This window comes from Lepisosteus platostomus, chromosome 11 (assembly GCF_059453375.1).
Source record: "Lepisosteus platostomus isolate fLepPlt1 chromosome 11, fLepPlt1.hap1, whole genome shotgun sequence".
Classification (NCBI taxonomy): Eukaryota; Metazoa; Chordata; class Actinopteri; order Semionotiformes; family Lepisosteidae; genus Lepisosteus; species Lepisosteus platostomus.
The window spans coordinates 19,500,007-19,521,329 of NC_142621.1; the positions used below are offsets into that span (position 1 = coordinate 19,500,007).

At 38.4% G+C, this 21,323-nt stretch overlaps 1 protein-coding gene across 4 annotated transcripts in view; it reads left to right on the forward strand.

Annotated features, from left to right (window-relative positions):
• fggy (FGGY carbohydrate kinase domain containing) overlaps positions 1-21,323 on the forward strand; it is a 95,651-nt gene that overhangs the window by 13,667 nt on the left and 60,661 nt on the right. For all 4 annotated transcript variants that reach the window (XM_088598781.1, XM_088598784.1, XM_088598783.1 and 1 more), the window contains 2 exons: positions 1,675-1,763; positions 19,486-19,601. In XM_088598781.1, the coding sequence (XP_088454907.1) occupies positions 1,675-1,763; positions 19,486-19,601 (205 nt within the window). The remainder of the gene's footprint in view (positions 1-1,674; positions 1,764-19,485; positions 19,602-21,323) is intronic.

The window sequence follows — 21,323 nt, forward strand, 5'->3', positions numbered from 1 at the left end:
ATCATCCCTTGTGTGAATACTCTCAGGTTATACATTTTATAAAAGTTCAATAACTGTCTACAGTGTCATTGTAGTGAAACATCCTTTGCACATATGTTTAATAAAGTGGATGTTTTTCTTTGCTAAAAAAGAAACATTAGAATATACCCAGGACAGGCCAGTCCATCAAAGTGGGCACACACAAACACTAATATCACGGCTAATTTTCCCAGAGCAACGTTCATTAACCAGTCTTTGGATTTTGGAAGGAAACTAGAGCACCCACAGGAAATCCATGTGAACATGGGGAGAACATACAAACCCCACGTAGGTAGCACTCTGGAAAGTGGACCCAGGGCCCCAGTGCTATGAGGCAGCAATACTACACACTGTGCCACCATGCCGTGCTCACTTTTCCCCACATTCAATTACTGTTCCATTTCTTTCAATATAAAGTGTTCTCTGAGACACATGGGCTGTTTTAACCCTCACAGAAGCCAAAGCTTTAATGCTAGAATGGTTTTTCTCTTAATTTTTCCTAATTGTATGGATAGAAGATTCACTGATGCCTCCGGGTGAGTGAACCAAAATGCCCCAGCTTTCAGTCTATCTAAAACTGTGATTTTCAATATTAAAGTCATCACTTTCCTATTTTTTTTTTACTTTCAACATCATGACTGATTGGCACTTTATAATTAATAATAATAATAATAATTGCTTACACTTATAGCGCTTTTCTGGACACTCCACTCAAAGTGCTTTACAGGTAATGGGGACTCCCCTCCACCAATGATGCGACGGCACCCATAGTGCGCCAGAATGCTCACCACACATCAGCTATCAGTGGGGAGGAGAGCAGAGTAATGAAGCTAATTCATAGATAGGGATTATTAGGAGGCCATGATTGGTAAGGGCCAATGGGAAATTTTGCCAGGACGCCAGGTTACACACCTACCCTTTTCGAGAAACACCCTGCGATTTTTAATGACCACAGAAAGTCAGCACCTCAGTTTTACGTCTCATCCGAAGGACAACACCTGTTTACAGTAGTGTCCCCGTCACTGGTGCAGTGTAAACAGTGTGAAACACAAGATAAGTGTATCCTAGGCTAGGATGCTAGGAACTGCTGGGAGCTGCAGCATAAGGGAAGCCATTTCAGGAATTGACCGCCTTGAAGTGGAAATTCCGCTCAATTTTTGGTCATATTTTTTATGAAGCAAAATGGAAAAACCATGCTGGGGGGGGGGGAACTGCGGTGGCGGGTATCACTCACTGTACATTTGATGTAATGTTTTTGTATTACACTGAAATTTTTTTCTGGGATTCAGGAACCTGTTAATCTGAGTAATTTACATTACATTTACATTTCTTTTGGGAATTAATTTTCACTTGTACTGGATGTACAGTTTTCATGGAATGAGTTTTTATTGTCAACCAATGGATGGCTATACATTTTCATTGCCATGAACATCCAATTTTAAAGGAAATGTATGTATTGTATGCTAGTTTAATGTATCTTTTTTGGGGGCATTGGCACCCGAGTGCTATCTCCCTCAGATTTGGTCAAATGTACCTCTAAAACTTTTCTTTATGGATCTGAATGTATTGCTTTCAGTTGGTGTGTAATCAGCTTCCATTTTCTTGCTTTTCTTGTGTTGTCACGTTCCATGGCTGTTGATCACTGGCTGCTCTCAGAACCTGCGACATTCCTGCTGGGAGAAAGCGGCACACTTCTTTGATCTCCCTGACTTTCTGTCCTGGAAGGCCACAGGATCATTGGCAAGGTAAGACAAGGAGAGGCTTGACATTCAAGATTAATGCAAGAGCCAGGCTTCACTGCCACCTTGAGTGAATAAGCACATTAGAGCTTAAAATACTTATCTAGGTTCATGTGGTGTAATTCATTTAAATTAAAATGCTATTATAAATGTGGTTAAAGCCTGACTGTTAGTTTTCAGCAGATAAAACTATGAAGGGAACTGATTGTTTTCAAAATTCTTCAAAAAAGACTTTGACAAAGTCAACCTAGTGAACATTTTTAGAATGAATAGTGAAACACAAACCAGTGAATCCAAATAGAAACTAAGAGGAAGTACATTTAAACTATGTTCTTGTCACTGGAAACTTTCAGTTGAGTAGTCATGATGCTGGAAATAATTAATAAAAAACACTCTGGTAAATAAAAACAAAAACCTTTCTTGCTATTTTTTTATAACTAAAAGGCATTTTATGGGCTAATGGAGGTTCATCTGCTTGATAGCTTACTTATTTAAAAATTGGACAGGGAACTTTGACTCTGAGATTGGCTGCATAATACTGTATAGTATGGCAGCACTAGAAGAGCAGGGAGAAGTCTGAAGGAAGAGGTTTATGATGGAACTCAGCTGTGGCTAAATCAAAGCAACACTGAACTGCAAAAATAAAACACATTAAAGCCCTTGAGGGATGCCCCTTGAAAATTTATTTTAAGATTTGCTGCCTATGTAGGGGATATTTCAGAAAACCTGGTGTTAAATCTATTTCGCACTAGAACCAGCTTTGTCACTGCCCCTGCATAGAGCTTTGGGGGGAGGGGGGGTACCTGCACACTTCTGTGTGGACAGCAGAACTGTCAGAAGATACCGAACCCTGGGAATAATCTGGATCACATCCTCACTTAGTAAAGAGGGAGGGAAGAGGAGTGCTTGCAGATGTAGTATTGGCAGATTGCCATTACAGCCCTGCAAGGCTGAGCCAAGCATGAAGTCATCTATATCTTAAGGAGACACATTAATCCTTGACAGTGCGCCTTAATTTGACAAAGCAAAGACCCCTTGATAAGGTAGTACTGGAGTGCTATCAGGCAGGGAGTCCTCAAGGTTCAAGCTCAGGGCTGGGAACCAGGAGATAGGAACTAACACCAGTGTATGTTTGCTGGTCTCTTGGGGAGGCTGCTGATAAGGTCTGCCTGCTGTGTATTTGGTCCTCCCTATCTTCCTTGCTGTCTCTGCCCCTCCCTCTCCGTCTCTCACAGCTGGTCAGTGTAACACTGTGGGTATGTATAAACAAAGGTCCATGTGGTCTTTATATGAGCCTTTTCTAATGCAGAGAGTGGAAATAAACACACTATTTTTAAACAAATGCTGTTTAAATGTATTTTTAATCTGCCCTGCGTTTGGGAATGTATGATAGTCAACTAAGTTCCTTCTTTCACGTCCCACCTCTGGCAAACTAGATCTAGAATAATAAGAGACACAGTCCACGTAAAATTTTAAAAAATATGTCAATCAGTGCACAACAGCAGCTAGAATGGAAAGCGAGGCAGAAAGTTGTGCTTAAGATGTTATGAACTTAATGTAGATGTAGTAATGTCATAGTGTAGATATTTTATGATTTTTTATGTATTTGTGTGAAATATAGTTTGGTTTAGTGTTATTGAATTATAATTTTATTGCACTTTTGTCAAATAGTGTGTTTTAATTTGTTAATCGTGCAATCCATAGTATGACTGAAAATCTGAAAATCACAGTGACAACGTAACTACTGTCTCAGTATAAAACTGTCTTACAATATACCGTAACTATGTATTACTTCAAAATTGTCATAGAATAAAAAGGCTCTAATTTTAATTTCTTGCATGAGAAGGCTTGAAAAGTCTGGACTTTTTTATTGCAGACAGTGGAAGGAACCTAGCTGCTGCAGTCTCTAGCTGTATATACAGTATTACATGTAGTCATTATTTCAGATGACATTGTTGATTCTCAAGGTTATTTTAGAATATTTCAATGAAGGAAAGGGTTAAATGGATAATTTACAAGTGTGTGTATTGACACCCTGGACAGGTGTTTCTGGTTTTGGTGAAGTACTGTGAGAGGGAGTAACATGTGTTCACATACCTCTCTCTGCTGTAAAGACCAGGCCTACCCTGCTCCTATCCCAGTATATTCTGAATGTTATCTTATCAGTGCTGCTATTATGAAGTTGTATTCGGATTGCAACTTCTGAGTTGTCAATGTGGGAAATGCATACATTTATTTATCAGTAGCCAGCCCCACTTAAGAGAACTTTCCCAGGCACTTCTTGACATCGAGGACAGTGGTTAAGCTGTTAAAGAGCTGGCTTGTAAGATGCAGGCACCACAAATAGTTTTGAATTTCACAGCCATTAGTTTGGACCAGTGGTGATTTACTGTATGTCTGCAAATGGCCGTTTTGAGGAGTCTCCTCATTTTTCTCCAAGAAGGGATGGCGATAGGAGAGATTTGACTCACACCAGCAGACCTCCTCCCCCCCCCATACCCTCCCCTTCTCAGCCCCTTCCCTCTGCAGCTGTCAGCCCTGGCCGGCGGTGAGCTTGGCAGCTTAATGTGAAATCTGAGAAGTAGATGCCGTTTTCTATTTCAGGAAAGTGATCTCAGGCAGGCAAATGTGTTTCTGTTGGCTGTGCAGGCTGAGCTGTGCTCTTGTTTTGTTTCATGTAGCATAACAGGAATTAGCAAAACACCCTCTATAAAGACTCTTATTGAAGGACTAGAAATAAAGGATCAATCAGGGCTATAGGTGCCTCTGAGTTTTTCCTGTGTTTCAATCGACTTATGTGCTTTCTCAGAACTGCATGTAGGTTCCTTGTGAATTGGTCTGTTGTAAATAATGACTGCGGTGTCACTGTCAAGTGTGTGAGATAAGCATGAATTCTGCTTTCTTTTATTCTGTTTGGTACCGCATAGTAAATTATTTTTTAAAACTTTAATTTGAAGTTTCTTCTTTCTGTTTCTGTTCTTTGATGACTTTCACTGCTTCTCTGTAATTTCTGTATTTCTTCTTCCTGATCCAGAAAGGAGATTAGGAAAAAAGGTTCTCAGATAGTGAAGTTGTGGAAGTGAAATGTCACAAGTGCACAAACACAGATGCTTTGATGCACATAGCAGATCTTTCTCTCATTCAACGCTCCATACACTCATTTGCACTGCACCATGCACACACCTAGCAACAACAAAGAAAAGCATTGCAAACACACTCACAAACAGAATTACACAAAGAAAAAATGCAAGTCTCTGGGATGTGAGATCAGTCCACTGTGCTCCAGTCAGCTTTGCAGGGAGGCTGAACTTATAGCCCCAGTTGCTAATAGAGAGTGAAGTCCTGGAGGAGGTGTCTAGTGGTAAACAGAAGAAGTGCACATAGCAGGACCACTGTGATGAAGGGGTTTAGAGAACACAATGAACACAATGACTTATCTAATGCGTACAGAGGAGGTTACATATCAGAGGGTTAAGATATTCTAGGGAAAAATTATGATTTGTGGGCTACTAGGTTAATGGAACTGTGATGTGTTGGGTAGTTATGACCACCCGCTGCAGGGCCTTGCAGTCGGATGCAGTGCAGTTGCCGTATCAGACTGTGATGCAGCTGGTCAGTATGCTCTCCACCGTTCATCTGTAGAAGTTGGTGAGGATCCGTGGATGCAGGCATATTTTCTTCAGCCTTCTCAGAACGTACAGCCGCTGTTGTGCCTTTTTGATGAGACTGGAGGTGTTGAGTGCCCATGTGAGGTCCTTAGAGATGTGAACACCTAGGAATTTGAAGTTTTTCACCTTCTCCACCGCAGGCCCTTCGATTTAGTTGGGGGAGTGGAGTTTTCCTTGTCTCTTGAAATCAACGATCAGCTCTTTGGTTTTGCTGATATTGAGCCTAAAGTTGTTGATTCTGCACCAATCTGCTAGTTGTTTTATCTCCTCCCTGTAGGCAGTCTCATCATTGTCAGTGTTCAGGCCCAAGACTGTGATATTGTCAGCATACTTGATGATGGTGTTTGTACTGAACTTGGCAGTACAGTCGCGGGTGAACAGGGAGTATAGCAGTGGGCTGAGCACACAGTCTTGAGGGGCACCTGTATTAAGGGTGAGTGTGTTGGAGGTAAGGTTGCCAATTCTGACAGTCTGGGGTCTACTGGTGAGGAAGTCTAGGATCCAGCTACAGAGGGTCGTATATAGACCCAGAGCCCTGAGCTTGGTAGCAAGTTTTATGGGTATGATGGTGTTAAATGCTGAACTAAAGTCAATGAACAGCATTCTAGTATAGGTTTTAGTAGTTCAGGTGGGTAGCTGCGAAGAATGAAAAGAAGAAGAAAGAAAACACAACATTTCAGCCGTGGACCCTAAGAAGGCTCCACCTGAAGAAGGCTGACACCTGAAGAAGGCTCCACGGCCGAAACGTGTTTTTCTTTCTTCTTTTTTTCAGCACGGAATAAACCTATTAATTGTTCTTATATAGGTGTTCCTTTTATCCAGGTGGGTTAGTGTGGTGTGTAAAGCTATAGAGATTGCATCCTCTGTGGAGCGGTTTGTGCGATGTTTGTGCAAACTGGTGAGGATCAAGTGCTTTGGGGATGCTGGCCTTAATGTGTGGTATAAGTAGTTTTTCAAAGCTGATAAATGATAAATATGATATTGACAGTGATGATCAATGGACGTTAATACATTCTTTTACAATATATATTTATGTTTTTGTAAAATTATAATGACTTAAAAATAAACACATTTTTCTATAAAAAATCTAAAATGGGAAGTTTTGCTCTAGAGGTGTGCTGCATGCTTAAGTCTTAGAATTATCAGCAAACTGCACATGTGTGTTCTCAGTACATGTGGATCATAACCCTGTCTATTGCACAGGGTAGTTTTCTACTCCAATATGCTGTTGTTGTTAGCTGGTCACTCATTTACCAGAAGGGTTTTTAACCACTTTGTCAGATTTTGCCACTGTAGAATGGCTTTGTCATCGCACACTATCTAAGAATGAGGAGGAAACTCTCTTTCTGACATGCAGAATCATTTCTGTGTAATTCTACATAAAAAATACCCCTGCAGTGCTGACTGACAGACCAGCTGTATTTATGGGGTCAAGAAGGTCTGACCCTTTAGGCTTTTGAGATTCATCCGTTCCTGGTACTGCTTTGAAAATCCTTTCTGAAGAAAACAGAAACCAGCACACTTCGTGCCTCTAATTTTGTTTTGAACTTTAAATGGATTTACAAATATTTTTGCTTTTCAAGTGTTTTTATTGTATAAGTCTACACACTTGTTAAAGTCTTCTAGTATAAAATTTGAATAATCAGAATTATTCACAGAATTAATTTTTAACAGATTCTGTCCTATGATGTTAATTATTTTCGAACCTGAGAAAATGAACATTTTGTTTTACTTTTTATTTTGATTATTTTTAAGTACATTGATGTGGGGAGGGGAGGTGGTGTTAGGGGGGTCAGTCGTAGACAGCAGTTATTAAAGCGTCCTGGTGTGTCTGAAAGATGGCAGGTTCTATTTTTGTTGCTGTCTGGGTTTTCCCTTTCACTCACACTTGTCAGAAAGGTTTTCTCCTGCTTCTCCCAGACTGTTCCGTTAGCTTCAGATAATTGAAAACATTCAGTCGGGAATGTCTGTGGCTAATAAGTCACTTTTCCCTCCTTGGGGAAACAGTGTAAGCTGAACAAAACAATTAAAAAAGAAACTTCAGTTCTTAACTTTGAACTCATAAAAATGGTTTTATGACTGTACTGTATATGTGTATAGAGCACATAAGGAATGGAGTGTTTTTTCACTTATTAGAACCCATGTGAAGATCACACCTTATTGAGGACAATTAAACAGTATTGTTGTTGAACAAATTGACTGTGCAGCTGTCATTGTGTTCTACAAAATCAAAACAAAAGTTTATCTTGTAGTTGATAATGTAAACATAAAATAATTTAACTACAGTGCTTAAACGGGAAATTCAAAACAAAAACGAGATATAAATCATACAAAGCATAGTCTCAAATGTCGTAGATTACTGTATAATAATCGTATGCTCTGTATGTTATGTATGGTATGGGTGCAAAGGTGATACATACAGTAGCTGTTATATAGAGTCCTGACATTAGAATTGTGTACAGCAGCTTTAGAGCCTTTAGTGCTGAAAAGAAATACATGCCACAGAAGACATCCATAAAATTTCAGTTCAAAACGCAAATCAGACAATTATCATGCAAACTATAGATTTAAATGTATTCAGTCACTGTGTAATAATGGTTTCCTGCCTCTCTCAGACAGCAGTTCACGTATTGATAAGATAAGATCACTTTATTAGCCATATACAATTTCTTGCATTAGGAATTTGTCTTCCTGCTCTCCATGAAACACAGACAGGGAGAGAAGCTTGGGGTCAGAGCGCAGAGTCAGCCATTGTACAGCGCCCCTGGAGCAGTTGGGGTTAAGGACCTTGCTCAGGGGCCCAACGGAGTTGGATTCCTCTACCGGACGCGGGATTTGAACGGGCAACTTTCCGGCCACAGGCACAGATTCTTAGCCACAGTGCCAGCGCTCCGCCCAAAAGAGCGACTCCCTGCCAGGGAATCAAACCCCTGTCTCCCGCATGACAGGCAGGGATACTCACCACTATACTAATGAGGAAGATACAGCCTCCTAAGTCAAGAAATATTCCTATTGCTAACACCAGAAGGAGTGATACTTGAAAGACTGAAATGTATGGGGGGAAACAACCGAATCTTTGGGATATGACCATTCAAGGGCACAAATGGTTCCGTGCACAATCTGCAGCAGTATTCCACACTCATCAATTCCATCGCCAAATATGCCAAAATATCATCTTGTTACATGTCAGAACACAGACATACTGACTGATACTTTTGAATTTCTGAATGAGTGAATGAATTTCTATGAGTGAAGTAAGTGCATGTTTATAACATATGTTTATGTCCAGCATATGTTATGGTCTAAAACAGCACAGATATTCTTAATGCTGTTTGCATGCTGATGTTGTTACAATCCCTGCCTCCCGGCAACGGAGGAGGCAGAAGTAGGCGTAGCCCCTATCCATCAGTGCACCTATTAGTTCTCCCATTCATCACCACACCCCCGTCTCATCCTACTTAAACACCTGTCCTTCCCTACCTCGTTGCTCAGTATTGGTTTTCCCTTTCGAGCTTCCTGGTTGCGTTACTTCTACTCTGTGTTCGTCTTGGCTTTCGGTTTGCGGTTTTTCCCTTTGGACTTCGGCTTTTCGGATCTCGGTTTGGCTTGGTTTCTTTCACTCTGTTTCGGATCACTGGCTACCCCTGGATTATTGGATTGCTCTACTGACTACGACTTCGGATCACGCTTCGGCTTCGGTACTCGTTCCCTTACGGATATCTGGCTTCCCCTGGACTCTCGGCTCGTTCCTACGATTACGGCTTGCTTTCGGATTACGGCTTGGCTTTGTTCGCTCCTGCAAGTGGGTTCACTCACTGGTTCGGTCCCTCGTACCGAATCTTTAACAGATGTGGTCACATATTAGTGTATTTCTGAGACTCCTACATTAATTGTACGGCATTATATATTGACTACATTATCTACCAATGTTTTATTCATCTGGTTTCTTATTGTACTGATCAATTACTTTATTTTTTATTTATATACTATATGTACTGTATGTAGACGTACCTGAGCTAAAGATAGTAATTCTATATTTATCAATGAAGGATGGAAGAAGAGAGGAAGTACACAGAACAGCTGATTAAAATTAAAATAAACTGTTCCTGAAATTATTTTTTAATTTGAATTGTATCTAATTAGCACAGCTTGCAGGTGTTGGTCACAATGATGAACCTGTAACTGAAGAAGCTCTCTAGTTTTACAAACATACTGTATAATTTTGGAAAGAAATATTCACATAACACAAAGTTAATCCAAGTACTCCAAAAATCATCCCATAGGTTATTGGTCTAAAATGCGAAATGCAAGAATGCATATATTTATTGGTAATTCTTTGATTATTTCTCCTGCAGTGGATGTTTGTTAAGTAATAGCTAGCAGTAACATAATAATAGCTCACAGTACATTATGTTAGAAAAGGTAGCTCTTGCACAACACAGATTCTAAAGGAGTCCTGAAATTTCCCATGATACAGCAATATAACCACATCTCTGCAAATTTACTCAAGAATAATGAATTGATAGATGTGCCAAATTATGTTTAAGTGTGGGCATGGATGCTGTATGCATCAGGCTGTATTAGTACAAGTACAGTATGTCTCCCTCTTGTACCAATGGAAAGCATTATTTCTGTCTCAAAAGCTACACTGAGAGGACAAAAGAAGCCATTGTCTACAGAGAGTAAAGATAGGCATCTAGCCTAAGGCTGAATAAAATGAAACAAAAAATATTCTTTCAATAATTGGTTACATCTGATAAAAATACTGATTGAAAAAAGAAATGCGACACCTCCTCCTTCAAACTTGGCCCTCCCATCTGTGTGGAACAGGCTGAAGAGTTACTCATCCATGAAGACAACCTGATGCCACTGCTGACGAGTCCATCACAGCCTCTGTCTGGCCCAAACCAGTTAGGTGTGACGTCTAGGAGGTGTGAGCAGAGGGCCTCTGACAGGTCGCCATGCTCTAAGGCCAGCAGCATGGAGCCTCACTGTCCTGTCACTGATGCGGATATTGTGTCTGCTGGCAGTTTCAGCAGCAGTACAGGTGCAGATCTGAAACGATCTCGCAGATGGACCAGTGTGATGTGTCGGTCCTGCTCTGGTGTGGTCGCTCGAGGTCGATCGGATCTTGGACGGTCATCTGTCCTGCCGGTCTGCTGAAACCTTCTCTGCAGTCAGGACTCAGTGGAGTGGCTTACTCCATAGTGTCTGGCAACGCTGGCACATGACATGCCTGCTTGCAGCATGCCAATGGCCCTCTCCCTTGCTTTTGGTGACATTCGAGGCATTATGAAATGCACAGAAAACTGACTAAGTGTGGCCTTTTTCCTAAGCTTTGAATTAAGACCCTTTTAAAGGTGACCTGATCAGGCATAACTGTTCCACCTGGACCTTGTTGGGTAAAAGTGCACCTTACAAGCTTTCGAGTGATTCGGAAGTTGCAATGCCTCACTGCACAAGCTGTATTGCTGGTCAGAGGGCTTAAAACAAATTGACAACTTTTTGTGAAAGTACATAAGCTATAACTATAGTATTCCCATTCCAGAAAATGTTGCGTTTCTTTTTTCCATCAATACTGTATATACACTTCCATCTACATTTATACATACCCCTAATGCAATAGGAACAATAAACATCAAATAAGAGAAAGACTTAATTTTTGGATAATTTTTCTTCCTCAAAACATTCTGTCAGTGCTATACAGTAACTTTAGTAGCATTGCTCAAAGCAGTCATATTTATCATAAATGATTTAAGTCTAGAAAACACAAATGTCACATTTATTCACATCTCTATAGACAGTACTTTTTATTTTTTTCTCTGGCAGGCATTACCTTGGATAAATACCTCCTTCACTTTGCTATGAGGTTCAAGCACTTAAGAAATTGATAAACATTTCTTCATATAGAGTCCTCAAGATCCTTTGATTTTATTAAATGGCACTGCCATCTTGTTAGAATCACAGAATACATAGAATCACAAATGTTCAATTGGATTGAAGTCTGGAGATTGGGGTGGCCAGTTGAGAACATTTATTTTGTGTGCAGTTAACCATTCCTTTGTCGATTTTCATGTTTGCTTTGGATCATTGTCATTCTGGAATGTCAATTTTCTGCCAAACTTGAGCTTCCTGGCAGAAAGAACCAGGTGTCTGGCCAAAATGTCCTGCTTTGTGTTGGAGTTTGTGGAGTTTTCCCCTATCCTTTATGCCATTCATAGTGCTGATGAACATGACCAAAAAGTATAATCTTCATTTCACCTAACCAAAATACATTGTTTCTGTTGTTTGGCAATTTTGAGTCACATCTTTTTGTTTTTAATACAAAAGCACTAAAACTTGCTTTTTATTTACATTTCTTTTTAAATTTTGACACTTTGTATCCTAAACAAATGCCAATGTGAGACAGTTCTCAACAGTTTAAGATCACCAACTGTAGCCTTTAGAGTTACAGTTGCCTCCAAAACCATCTGTCAAACAGCCCATAGTGCAAAGATATACTGTATGTGTGTTTTTTTTTTAGCAGGATGGCTACTATGAGAGTAGCCTTCAATTTCATAATAAAAGACACTACAATAGAAAGTTGTAGATTCATCTTTGTAAGGATTTTTTATAGCCATCCCCCAACTAATGACGGTCAATGACCATTTGCTTACAGCCCTTGAAGGTTTGTCTGACCATGATGTTGTGTGCTGGAACTGAATGTTTTCCGTTAATTTCCTTTTTTTCTTCTCCAGGGAAGCAGGAGACTTACAGAGGCCTCTATATAGTTCCTAAGGCTTCATTTACACTTCAAATCACAGAATGTTACTGTATATTTCTTGTTTTCTGTCATTAATTATGACAAATATGACTTTGCTGTGTGCAGTGCTACTGTACAGTGTTATGATTATGAGTATAACATTCTTAGAATTGTTTAAGTGAGACACGTAAATCCCTTTCTGCTATTTGGTGTTTTTGTTCATAATTAATTTGGGTATGAATACATTTGGAAGACACTATATCTATATTATTAGAAATATTATATTTCTAATGTTATATTTAATCACTATTTTGTTTATACATAAATTCTGTTGAAGTAATCTTTCATTTCAATTACAAACTACATCAGTTTTGACAATATACAGTTTCCTTTACATAACATATTTTCAAGTACTTTATAAAGATCCTGTTGAAATACCAACCTTAATGCATTGATGTAAATCACCACAGAGGAATCCAATGATTACTTTTCAGTGTGAGTGGTTATACAGTATATTAAAAGCTACTGTGGGAGATAAATTTAACCACAAATGTATCTTTGTGTGTAAAGTCTGTAAATTTTACATGGCAGATTACACTGTTGCTCACATCACAGTGCTGTGTCCTCATGTTTGTGAATGATCCTATAAGTGTATTAGTCAATAATACTGGATGTATATTCAGTCCTATAGCTTTTTTATTGTACTTATTGTGCATGTTTTAACATGCTATTACTCATATTGCTTACCATTTTCAAATACATACATGTGACAAATTTAAAGGCAGCATGCGTTTGCTAATTTTATCTGCAGTCCGTATTCCCGATCATGTAAAAGGATGCTTATCAGATTAGGTCCTCTTTTATTATTAAATTCTGAGAAGCTTAACATACACATACAGAATACATAACCTAAAACGTCAGAACTGCAAATAATCTAGCCTCTCAATCTTATACTATCAGACATAGGAAATTGCAGTAATAAATAAAGGGCAAATATACCAAATAAGATACTGCAACTGAAAGCTTAATGAATTTGTGCCTCCTGGTCTTTTAAATACACTTCCCTATAATTTCTATTTGTATCCTATGGTTTGCTTATCCTATGATAAATTTGAAGACATCAACTGGCTTGAGTTTGTCGATGACTGAACAGCAATGAGTATTTTGAGATTTCGAAATCAGACCCCATCGTAGTCTTCCCTATTCAAGACTAAAAAGAAGTGTCAATTCTTTTAACTTGCCAGCGCAGAGCATTCTTTTGAATGCAAGAACGTACTGTGTTGTTCTTTTTCAGACTGTTTCCAGAACAGCAGTGCCTTTTTTATAACATTGTTAATTTTTAGGATAACTTTATAAGTCCATTGTTAAATGTTAATGTAACATTCTTAAATATAAATTTAAATATAAGTTTAATATACACTATTGTCTGTACAGTATATTGCAACATTGTTTACCTTTCTTTCAGGTTTGTCAACATACACATTTATGTCTGTTTTATAAGTAGCTCCTACTGGCTTTTTCCCATCCTAAATTTACACTATATGGTTTTGCTACTTTCAACTCTGGACTACTTTGTAATCTTTTTTGTTGTTGTCTAGTCTTCAGTTTTCATCTCACAATTTTATTTGCTACTTCTATAGTGTTTTTTATTTATTTTTTTCAAATGAGCTTTAAACTACATAATTGAGCAAATTACCTGCTTCAGTGTTTATAATGAAATTGTGCTAGTTGTTTGGAAACCAACTTTTTAATGGTGACTTATAAATCCTGCTAGACTGTGGCTATCTAGGACCAACATTGGAGATTCCTAGTCTCGGAGTTATACATTTGGAAAAGCTGTGGTCCTAATACAGATCCCTGAGTCACTCCATTCATTACATCTCTTTATCTAGCTTACCATACCTGACATTTTTAATGCCTTAAATTTAATATTTTATGTGGAACTTTTTAATCCTTCTGATAATCTTACATGCGTATTTGTGTTCTGAATACTGTATATCTGTTATTGCTGTCTTAAAAAACTCTTAAGTAGTTACTTAAGCAAGACCTTTTCTAAATCCATGGTGACTGAACCATAGCATTCTATGACAATAATTTAAAAAGTCCTTGCATTACTGTAGTGGTTTTCCTCCTACAACTGTTTGCTATAGGAGGTCGATTTTATCTAGCACTGATACGCAGCCCCCACCTTTTAAAATCAATAATCTGCACTCACCCATCTCTCCCACAATGCACTTGTCTTGAACGACACCCTAAAACATACTTAGGTGAATATAATGCTTGTAATTCCAAAGGATCTCTGTGCTTCACATATAGGAAGACAAAAAACGTAATCTACCATGTAGGTGATGCATAGCAGCCATTATGCTCCAGTCCCAGTATATAGTACATCAAATCATGTGGAGTATTTGCTGCAGCCTCTTGAATTAAGGAGGAATTTTAGATAGGCCAGATTGTTCAAACACAGAGTGATATTTCACTGGGGGTAACATTTCAATTTTAACTTTTCCCAAAGGTCTCATAGGATCTTTAATGTCTAGGTAGTCAATGTCACAAAACTGATTGGTAGAATAAGAAGATCCTTATGCATAACCATGAATCCCGCAGAATGTGGAGTAGCACAGGGAAATCCAAAGACATAACCCAGGGGCTTGGTCAATTAGAGAGTTAATGAGTCCGGAAACCAGGGAAATCCAAAAGATAATCCAAAAACAAAATCCAAAAGGCGTGGTTAAAAGGCAGGAGTAAAGATTTGGTACCAGGAGGTTAGTCAAAAGGCTTAGAAACACACACAAAATAATTCTACAGGAGGGAAAGGGATGTGGTTGGATAATTGGTCCGGGAGTGAGAATTTGTGGGATCCAGTGCCTGTTGGAATGTGATGGGTTCAATTAGGAATGAGACTGTGAAACAGTGGGTTTGGGAATGTAACGGCGTTTGCGAGGGAGAGTGTGGGGTGTGACAGTCAAGGCCTCAATTTAATATCCTGTCCAAAAGATGGCATCTCCTACATCACCATCAAGTCACCATATTAGAGCATACTGGGTTTTGGAAATTCAGGTCCAGTGGGAAGAGGGTCACATACTGAGCCACAAACACTGCTTAACCTCACTGTTTAATATTGCTTAACCTAAAAAATCCCATAATTTGGAAAAAAATCATCGGGATTGAAGTGGCCAAAAATAAAACTGTAGACATGGCTAATTTTGGTTTTCTCAGTTTCTCAAAGAACTGACCAGAGGAAATGCTTCTATTGTGCTAGTCTTTTCTAACAATTAAGACAAGGTCAAGGTTATTTTGAAATGTTATATAAAGTTTTATATTATTACTTTATTTTATTATTATTGCAGTTTTTTTTAGATTTTTTAGGGAAGCGGTTGCCCAAATGGTTTTATTAAGTTAAAAAATTATACAAAAAATAACTTTATAATCTGATTAAGTTACTCAATAATCAGATCACAAACTATGTACAGTAATCATCTGTATAGCAGTAGGGATCTTGGGTATACTCAACATGGGTGTAGAAAAGTTAGGTCAAGAGTTCAGGTTCAAGCAGCAGTACTCATGAATATAAACAGTATATCATTTGGCAAATGTAGATTTTCAGATGACTTTAGATGGTTCCTCATAAAAGATTATTTGTCAGACTTCAGGGTTGAACATTCAAATTGATGCATTTATTGTATTTACATACAGAGTACTGGTTGATGGATAGAGAACAGAGAGTAAAGAGTTCAAGGTGAATGCTCAGATGTTTTAAGTGGAGTGCCACAGGGATCTGTATTAAGATCACCAATTTTCATAATGTACGTCAGTGACCTACATTCTGATGTAGTACAGTATCTTTGTATCTAGTACAGTATAGTACAGTATCTAGTGGGTTCAGATGATACCAAAAATAGGAGGATTAGCAAATACTGTTGATACTGTACATTTAAAAATGTAAAAATGTTTCCAAAAACACCATTTTAACACAAAAAACTGGGCAGTCACCTTAGGTGGACAATTTAATTTTGTCAAGTGCAGACTGAAGAAACATAAGTTATTAAAATAAAAACAAAACTGAGTTTGAAGAAGTTACTTTTAAAAAACATTGTTTTTTATACAGTACATCATTCACATTTAATGAAAACATGAAGATGCAATAAAAAGTCAAACAGAATATTAGAACATTTAGTTAAATGTGTAAAAGCTTAATTGATTAATATTATGTTGAATTTCATTTTGAAATAGTAAGACCTCATTTACAATATACAGTCTTGTTTAACACATTAGAAAAGATATTGTTGCGGCGTGCGGCCACTCTTTTTTACTGGGCATAAAGGAGTGTAGGGCACTTACAGGGTAAAGGTCTTTTTAATTCTTGAACAATGAAGACTGTGGGGGGATCTGGTTCAAGTATTCAGAGTCTTTAAAGATGCTGAGAAAGAATCAACAGTGAAACGCGAAACAGAGGACACCATTGGTAAATATGGGGAAGTGCACTGAACTAGGAGATACTATTTACAGAAAGTATTGTGAGAGTCTGGAACAGTGTAACCTGCTAATTGTCAAAGCTGATAATTCTAGCTTTTTTCAGGAAATGGCTAGATGAGAATCTTAACTAATAGCAACCCCTTCTGTAATGTAGATTGACCAAATAGTCTTAAAATCCTGAAAAAGAAGAAACTCAGTGCAATGGGAATTTGGGCAGTATTTGTTTCTTGCCTACTATCTTTGCCCAATCCCCTGTATGTCAGTTTGCAAAGGTAGACTGTTGGCAAAGGTTTTCAAAGGAGGAGAATCCAATGAAAGTTTTTGTTCTATAAACAGGAGTGTGACCACAGAGGTGGGGTAAATTTTGGGAATTAATGAGTCTTTGGACATTTATCTAGCTGAAATTTGTAAAAAGAATACACATGAACCGGTAAGAAATACTATACTCCTATAAAGGTCATCTGTACGACAAAGTTTCCGCATTGATCTGTAAATCAGATGTCGGAAAAATTTATGCCAGGAAAAGAACATCAACAAGTCAATTTTTAGATTTTCCAGAATAAATTTGTAAACGTTCTTTCAAGTTTGTAGCAGTGTTAAAAACTCCTTTGCAATCAAGTTTGCTGCTTTTTAACATTTACTTTTTAGCACTGGGAGAAATAACTTTGAAAAAACCTTTATTTTAGATCTGAGTGTCACCTGTTAATCCCTTTTACCAGTCTGGCATAGTAATGAGATTAATATCAATTTATTAATGTCATGTCATTTGCCAAACAGCTTTATACCATACGGTGTCTACCCGGCAAGCAATGAGCGCAAGGCAGGGTACACCCTGGACGGGGCGCCAGTCCATCGCAGGGCAAGTGCAAGCCAATCATACATGGGGACAATTTGGAGGCCACGGTAAAGGCCGAGGGGGGAAATTAGGCCCGGAGACCGGGATAACTCCCTACTCTTATCGAGAAATGCCCGGGGATCTTTAATGACCACTGGGAGTCAGGACCCCGGTTTAACGTCTCATCTGAAAGACAGGGCCCACTTCAGTATAGTGTCCCCGCCACTATACTATGGCAGTAGGACCCACACGGACCGCAGGGTGGGTGCCCCCCATTGGTCCCACTAACGCCACTTCCAGCAGCAACCATAGCAGAGTGGTTAGCATTGCTACCTCACTGTGCTGGGTCCCAGGGTTCAATTCCGGATCTGGAGTATTATCTGTGTGGAGTTTGTATGTTCTCCCTGTGTTTGTGTTGGTTTCCTCTGGGTGTTCTGGACTTCCTCTAACAGTCCATAACATGTTCCATAAATAATAACACATATTATATAATAACATAAATTGGCTCTGGTGCATGTCTGTGAGAATCCTGTGATGGGCTGTCCCATCCTGGGTGTATTCTGCCTTGCGCCAGTTGCTTGCCGGTATAGGCTCCGGCTCCCCAGGAATTGAATTGAAGAAGCAGTTAGAAAAAGGATGGATGGATAAACGTTATTATTACAGTAATGCCAATATACTTACATTTGGAAGTGTGTGGCTTCTTCTATGCAGGGGTTGCCAAGCTTAAATTTAAATCTTAAACTATAGGGTGAAATGACACCAAGCGTTCTTTGTGGAATATATTTGGTGCTCTCTACAAGACTACTTTACAGAATTGCTTTCACTTCAGCTTAAACCACAGTCACTTCTTACAACTGTGGGCTGATCTTTGATTTCTAAATGAGTTGTTGTCTGGTGAAATGATTTTTTAACATGGGAACTCTTAAACATCTCACCTTCTGTTGAAAATTCCATCAAAAGCACAGATACCACTAGGCGTTTACTCACATTTGAGAGATTCTACAGCTGCAAGATTTTTAGCACAACTGGAATTTGTAAATAAATGTGGATGGCAGTTTCTTGAATTTTGACAAAGGGTTGGTGTTTTTTCAGGAATCCCATTTCTGTGTATGTTAAGGCACATGTAAATGAGAGATCAGAAGGTGTTTAGTGAGAGCTACTTAAAAGAACAGCAGCATTTTTGTCCTAATAGCATCATGAGTTGATGGGCTGTTAATGCAGGCTATAGGAGCAGCTCACTGTTGTTGATCATAATCTCACTGCTCAGGTTTATGTTATGTTGACTACATTTTGAGGCCTAGACTCCACCCAGTTTTATACATCATCATAATCCCTGAATTTTACTATTTTTCAGTCATTGCCAGTCTACCAGGCTTTTGTTTGACTAAGTGAAGGACAAACCATCCAGCCATTAACAAACCAACTGTCATTCTTACAGAGTTGTCGTACTTGAATATACAAAATGGAGATGTGCTGTACCTGATGTGACTTCCAAAACTTTCATGTCAGAGACTTGTTTATAAAATATGAACTTTATCACAGCCATAAGCAGCTTTATTTTACAGTATAATATGTTTATTCTTTTCTGAAGCATGCCAGTATACATGTACAGTAATTCTTCCTCCAGTGTTTGAGTATAAGTTGCAATGTTTAAAAGCAGTATTATTTTCTTTCATGTTTGTTAACACCCCGATGAAAATGAATTTTGAATAGGTGACCCTAAAAATGGCTGTGAATCTTTGACAATGCAAATATATGATGGGAGATGGAACATGTGGAAGAAATACTGCACTGGATAAAACTTTAAGAGCTTAATAATTTTTGTATTCAACATTTGTTACTCAGAAATTACCAAAATGTGGAACAGCTACGTTACCCTACAGCATTAGTACTACACTTTTCAGTACTAGTGTTTTCTACATTTGTGATTAATGCAGTCCATTAATCAGTTCTTTGTGATATGAGATGTTTCTGCCAATGTTTTAACATATTCTGGTTTTCCTGCAGGTCTCTCTGTACATTGATCTGTAAATGGACCTACTCCTCAGAAAGTGGCTGGGACCACAGCTTCTGGTCAGCCATTGGTCTGGAGGATCTTCTGGTTGATAATTATTTCAAAATAGGTAAGGAAGAGATCGGGAGGAATCAGTTGATGATCATTTATGCCTGTGGACTGGTCTTTGAAATATCCACTTTTTAACCTTTTGATCTACTGGCTTAGATATGATAGTGTATGAATGTCTCATCCAGATTTAGTTTTATTACAGACCTTAATCAATAGAAAGTTTTCTTTCATCCTGTTTTGTTTTTGTGTCTTGTTTAGGAATGATTTTGCATCCAGTGTCCAACCACTTTTCTGAGAATTGGCTTTCTACCATTGTTTAAAATTAAATCCAGGTTTAAAATTACTGCTGGCTTTGGCTTATTGGAAAAAAAAGTTTTGTGCTTTTTATAATTTTAAAAGGAGAAAAAGTAAAAACATTCAGTACAGCACTAGGTAAGAAGTTTAAATATATATAATCAATTTGGCATCAGGGTTTTTGCTAAAATATTAAATCTTTAAAACAGGGATGTCCAATTCTGGACCTGGAAGACTGGTGTGTCTGCAGGTATTCATTTTTAGTTAAACCACCTGGATACTGGATTAACAGGACCAGGAAAATTGTCAGATATGCTGCCTCTCCAGGTCCAGGACTGGATGCCACGGCTTGAAAACAATGTAAAATTGAATCCCTTCTAAAAATGTATTTAAGTGCTTGTGGTTATTTGGATTTGAATGAGACTTGCGATACCTTTTTCGCTTATCTGATAGCATCGCTTGTGAAAACCCCCCTGACTAGTGACCTTTAGAGTTGCTCAGGAAGATACGTGTAAAAACCCCTCATGGTGCCCACCCCTATGTGGCGCTTTTGGGTCTTCGGGTTTCCCAGACAAAACACCAGGAAACAGAACCACACGTGTACTTTTGCAGCAATAGTGACTGCACCTTTTCTTGTGGTTTGTACTGCTTGTTTAGGTTGCAGCTCCATCACACCAGCCGTGAATTAATCATAGTGGTTTTGGGATCCAGCGCTTGATGGTTTTGTGACCTTTTGGAGCTCCAGATGAGAAGGCCCTGCCTGGCAAGCATACATGCTTGCATTAAAAACCACACCTCATCATGCTGACACACTCATATGCCTCCCAGATCCTACACACACACCACAATGAAGTGACATACATTACTGCAGAGCACTCAAGTGTGGTTAGATATCAGCGCTTTATCTCTGCAGTAAATGGAAACCTAGAAAGCCAGGCAACTTTGTGACATTATTGCAAGTTTCTGTTAAATATTGTTTTTGTAATGACTTTGGTAAATGATCCTTATCATTTAAAGTTTGTTTTTGATGGTATTATTTATGACTTGCTTCCCTGCATCCTCCCTGTATTTCACAATATTTTATGTTATTTGTCTTATTGAAAAAAGCTGTAAAACAGAGATCACTTTTTAAAAAATGTTTATTTGTGGTACATAAAGCCAGCACTCTGTTTTTTCTTCACTATTTGAAGAACAACATCTTCACAGTTAAGTTAAAAAAAACATCTTAGTGTGTCCTGATTTTTTTCTGAGAAATATTGCATTCAGTCATATAAGATACAAAATGCTGCTTATTTCACAAAACCTCAATCTATTTGGTGAATAATGAATACTAAAAGAAACTGGTCCCTGTTGTTTCTTCCAGTGTTAATAAAGTAAAGTGATTGGCTAAGTCTGCTAGAGGTTACTTAGTATCTGCAGCATACTACCGTTTTTTTCGATGAAAGTGTTTTTTTTTTGTTTTATGCTACTAGATAGGAAATTGCTG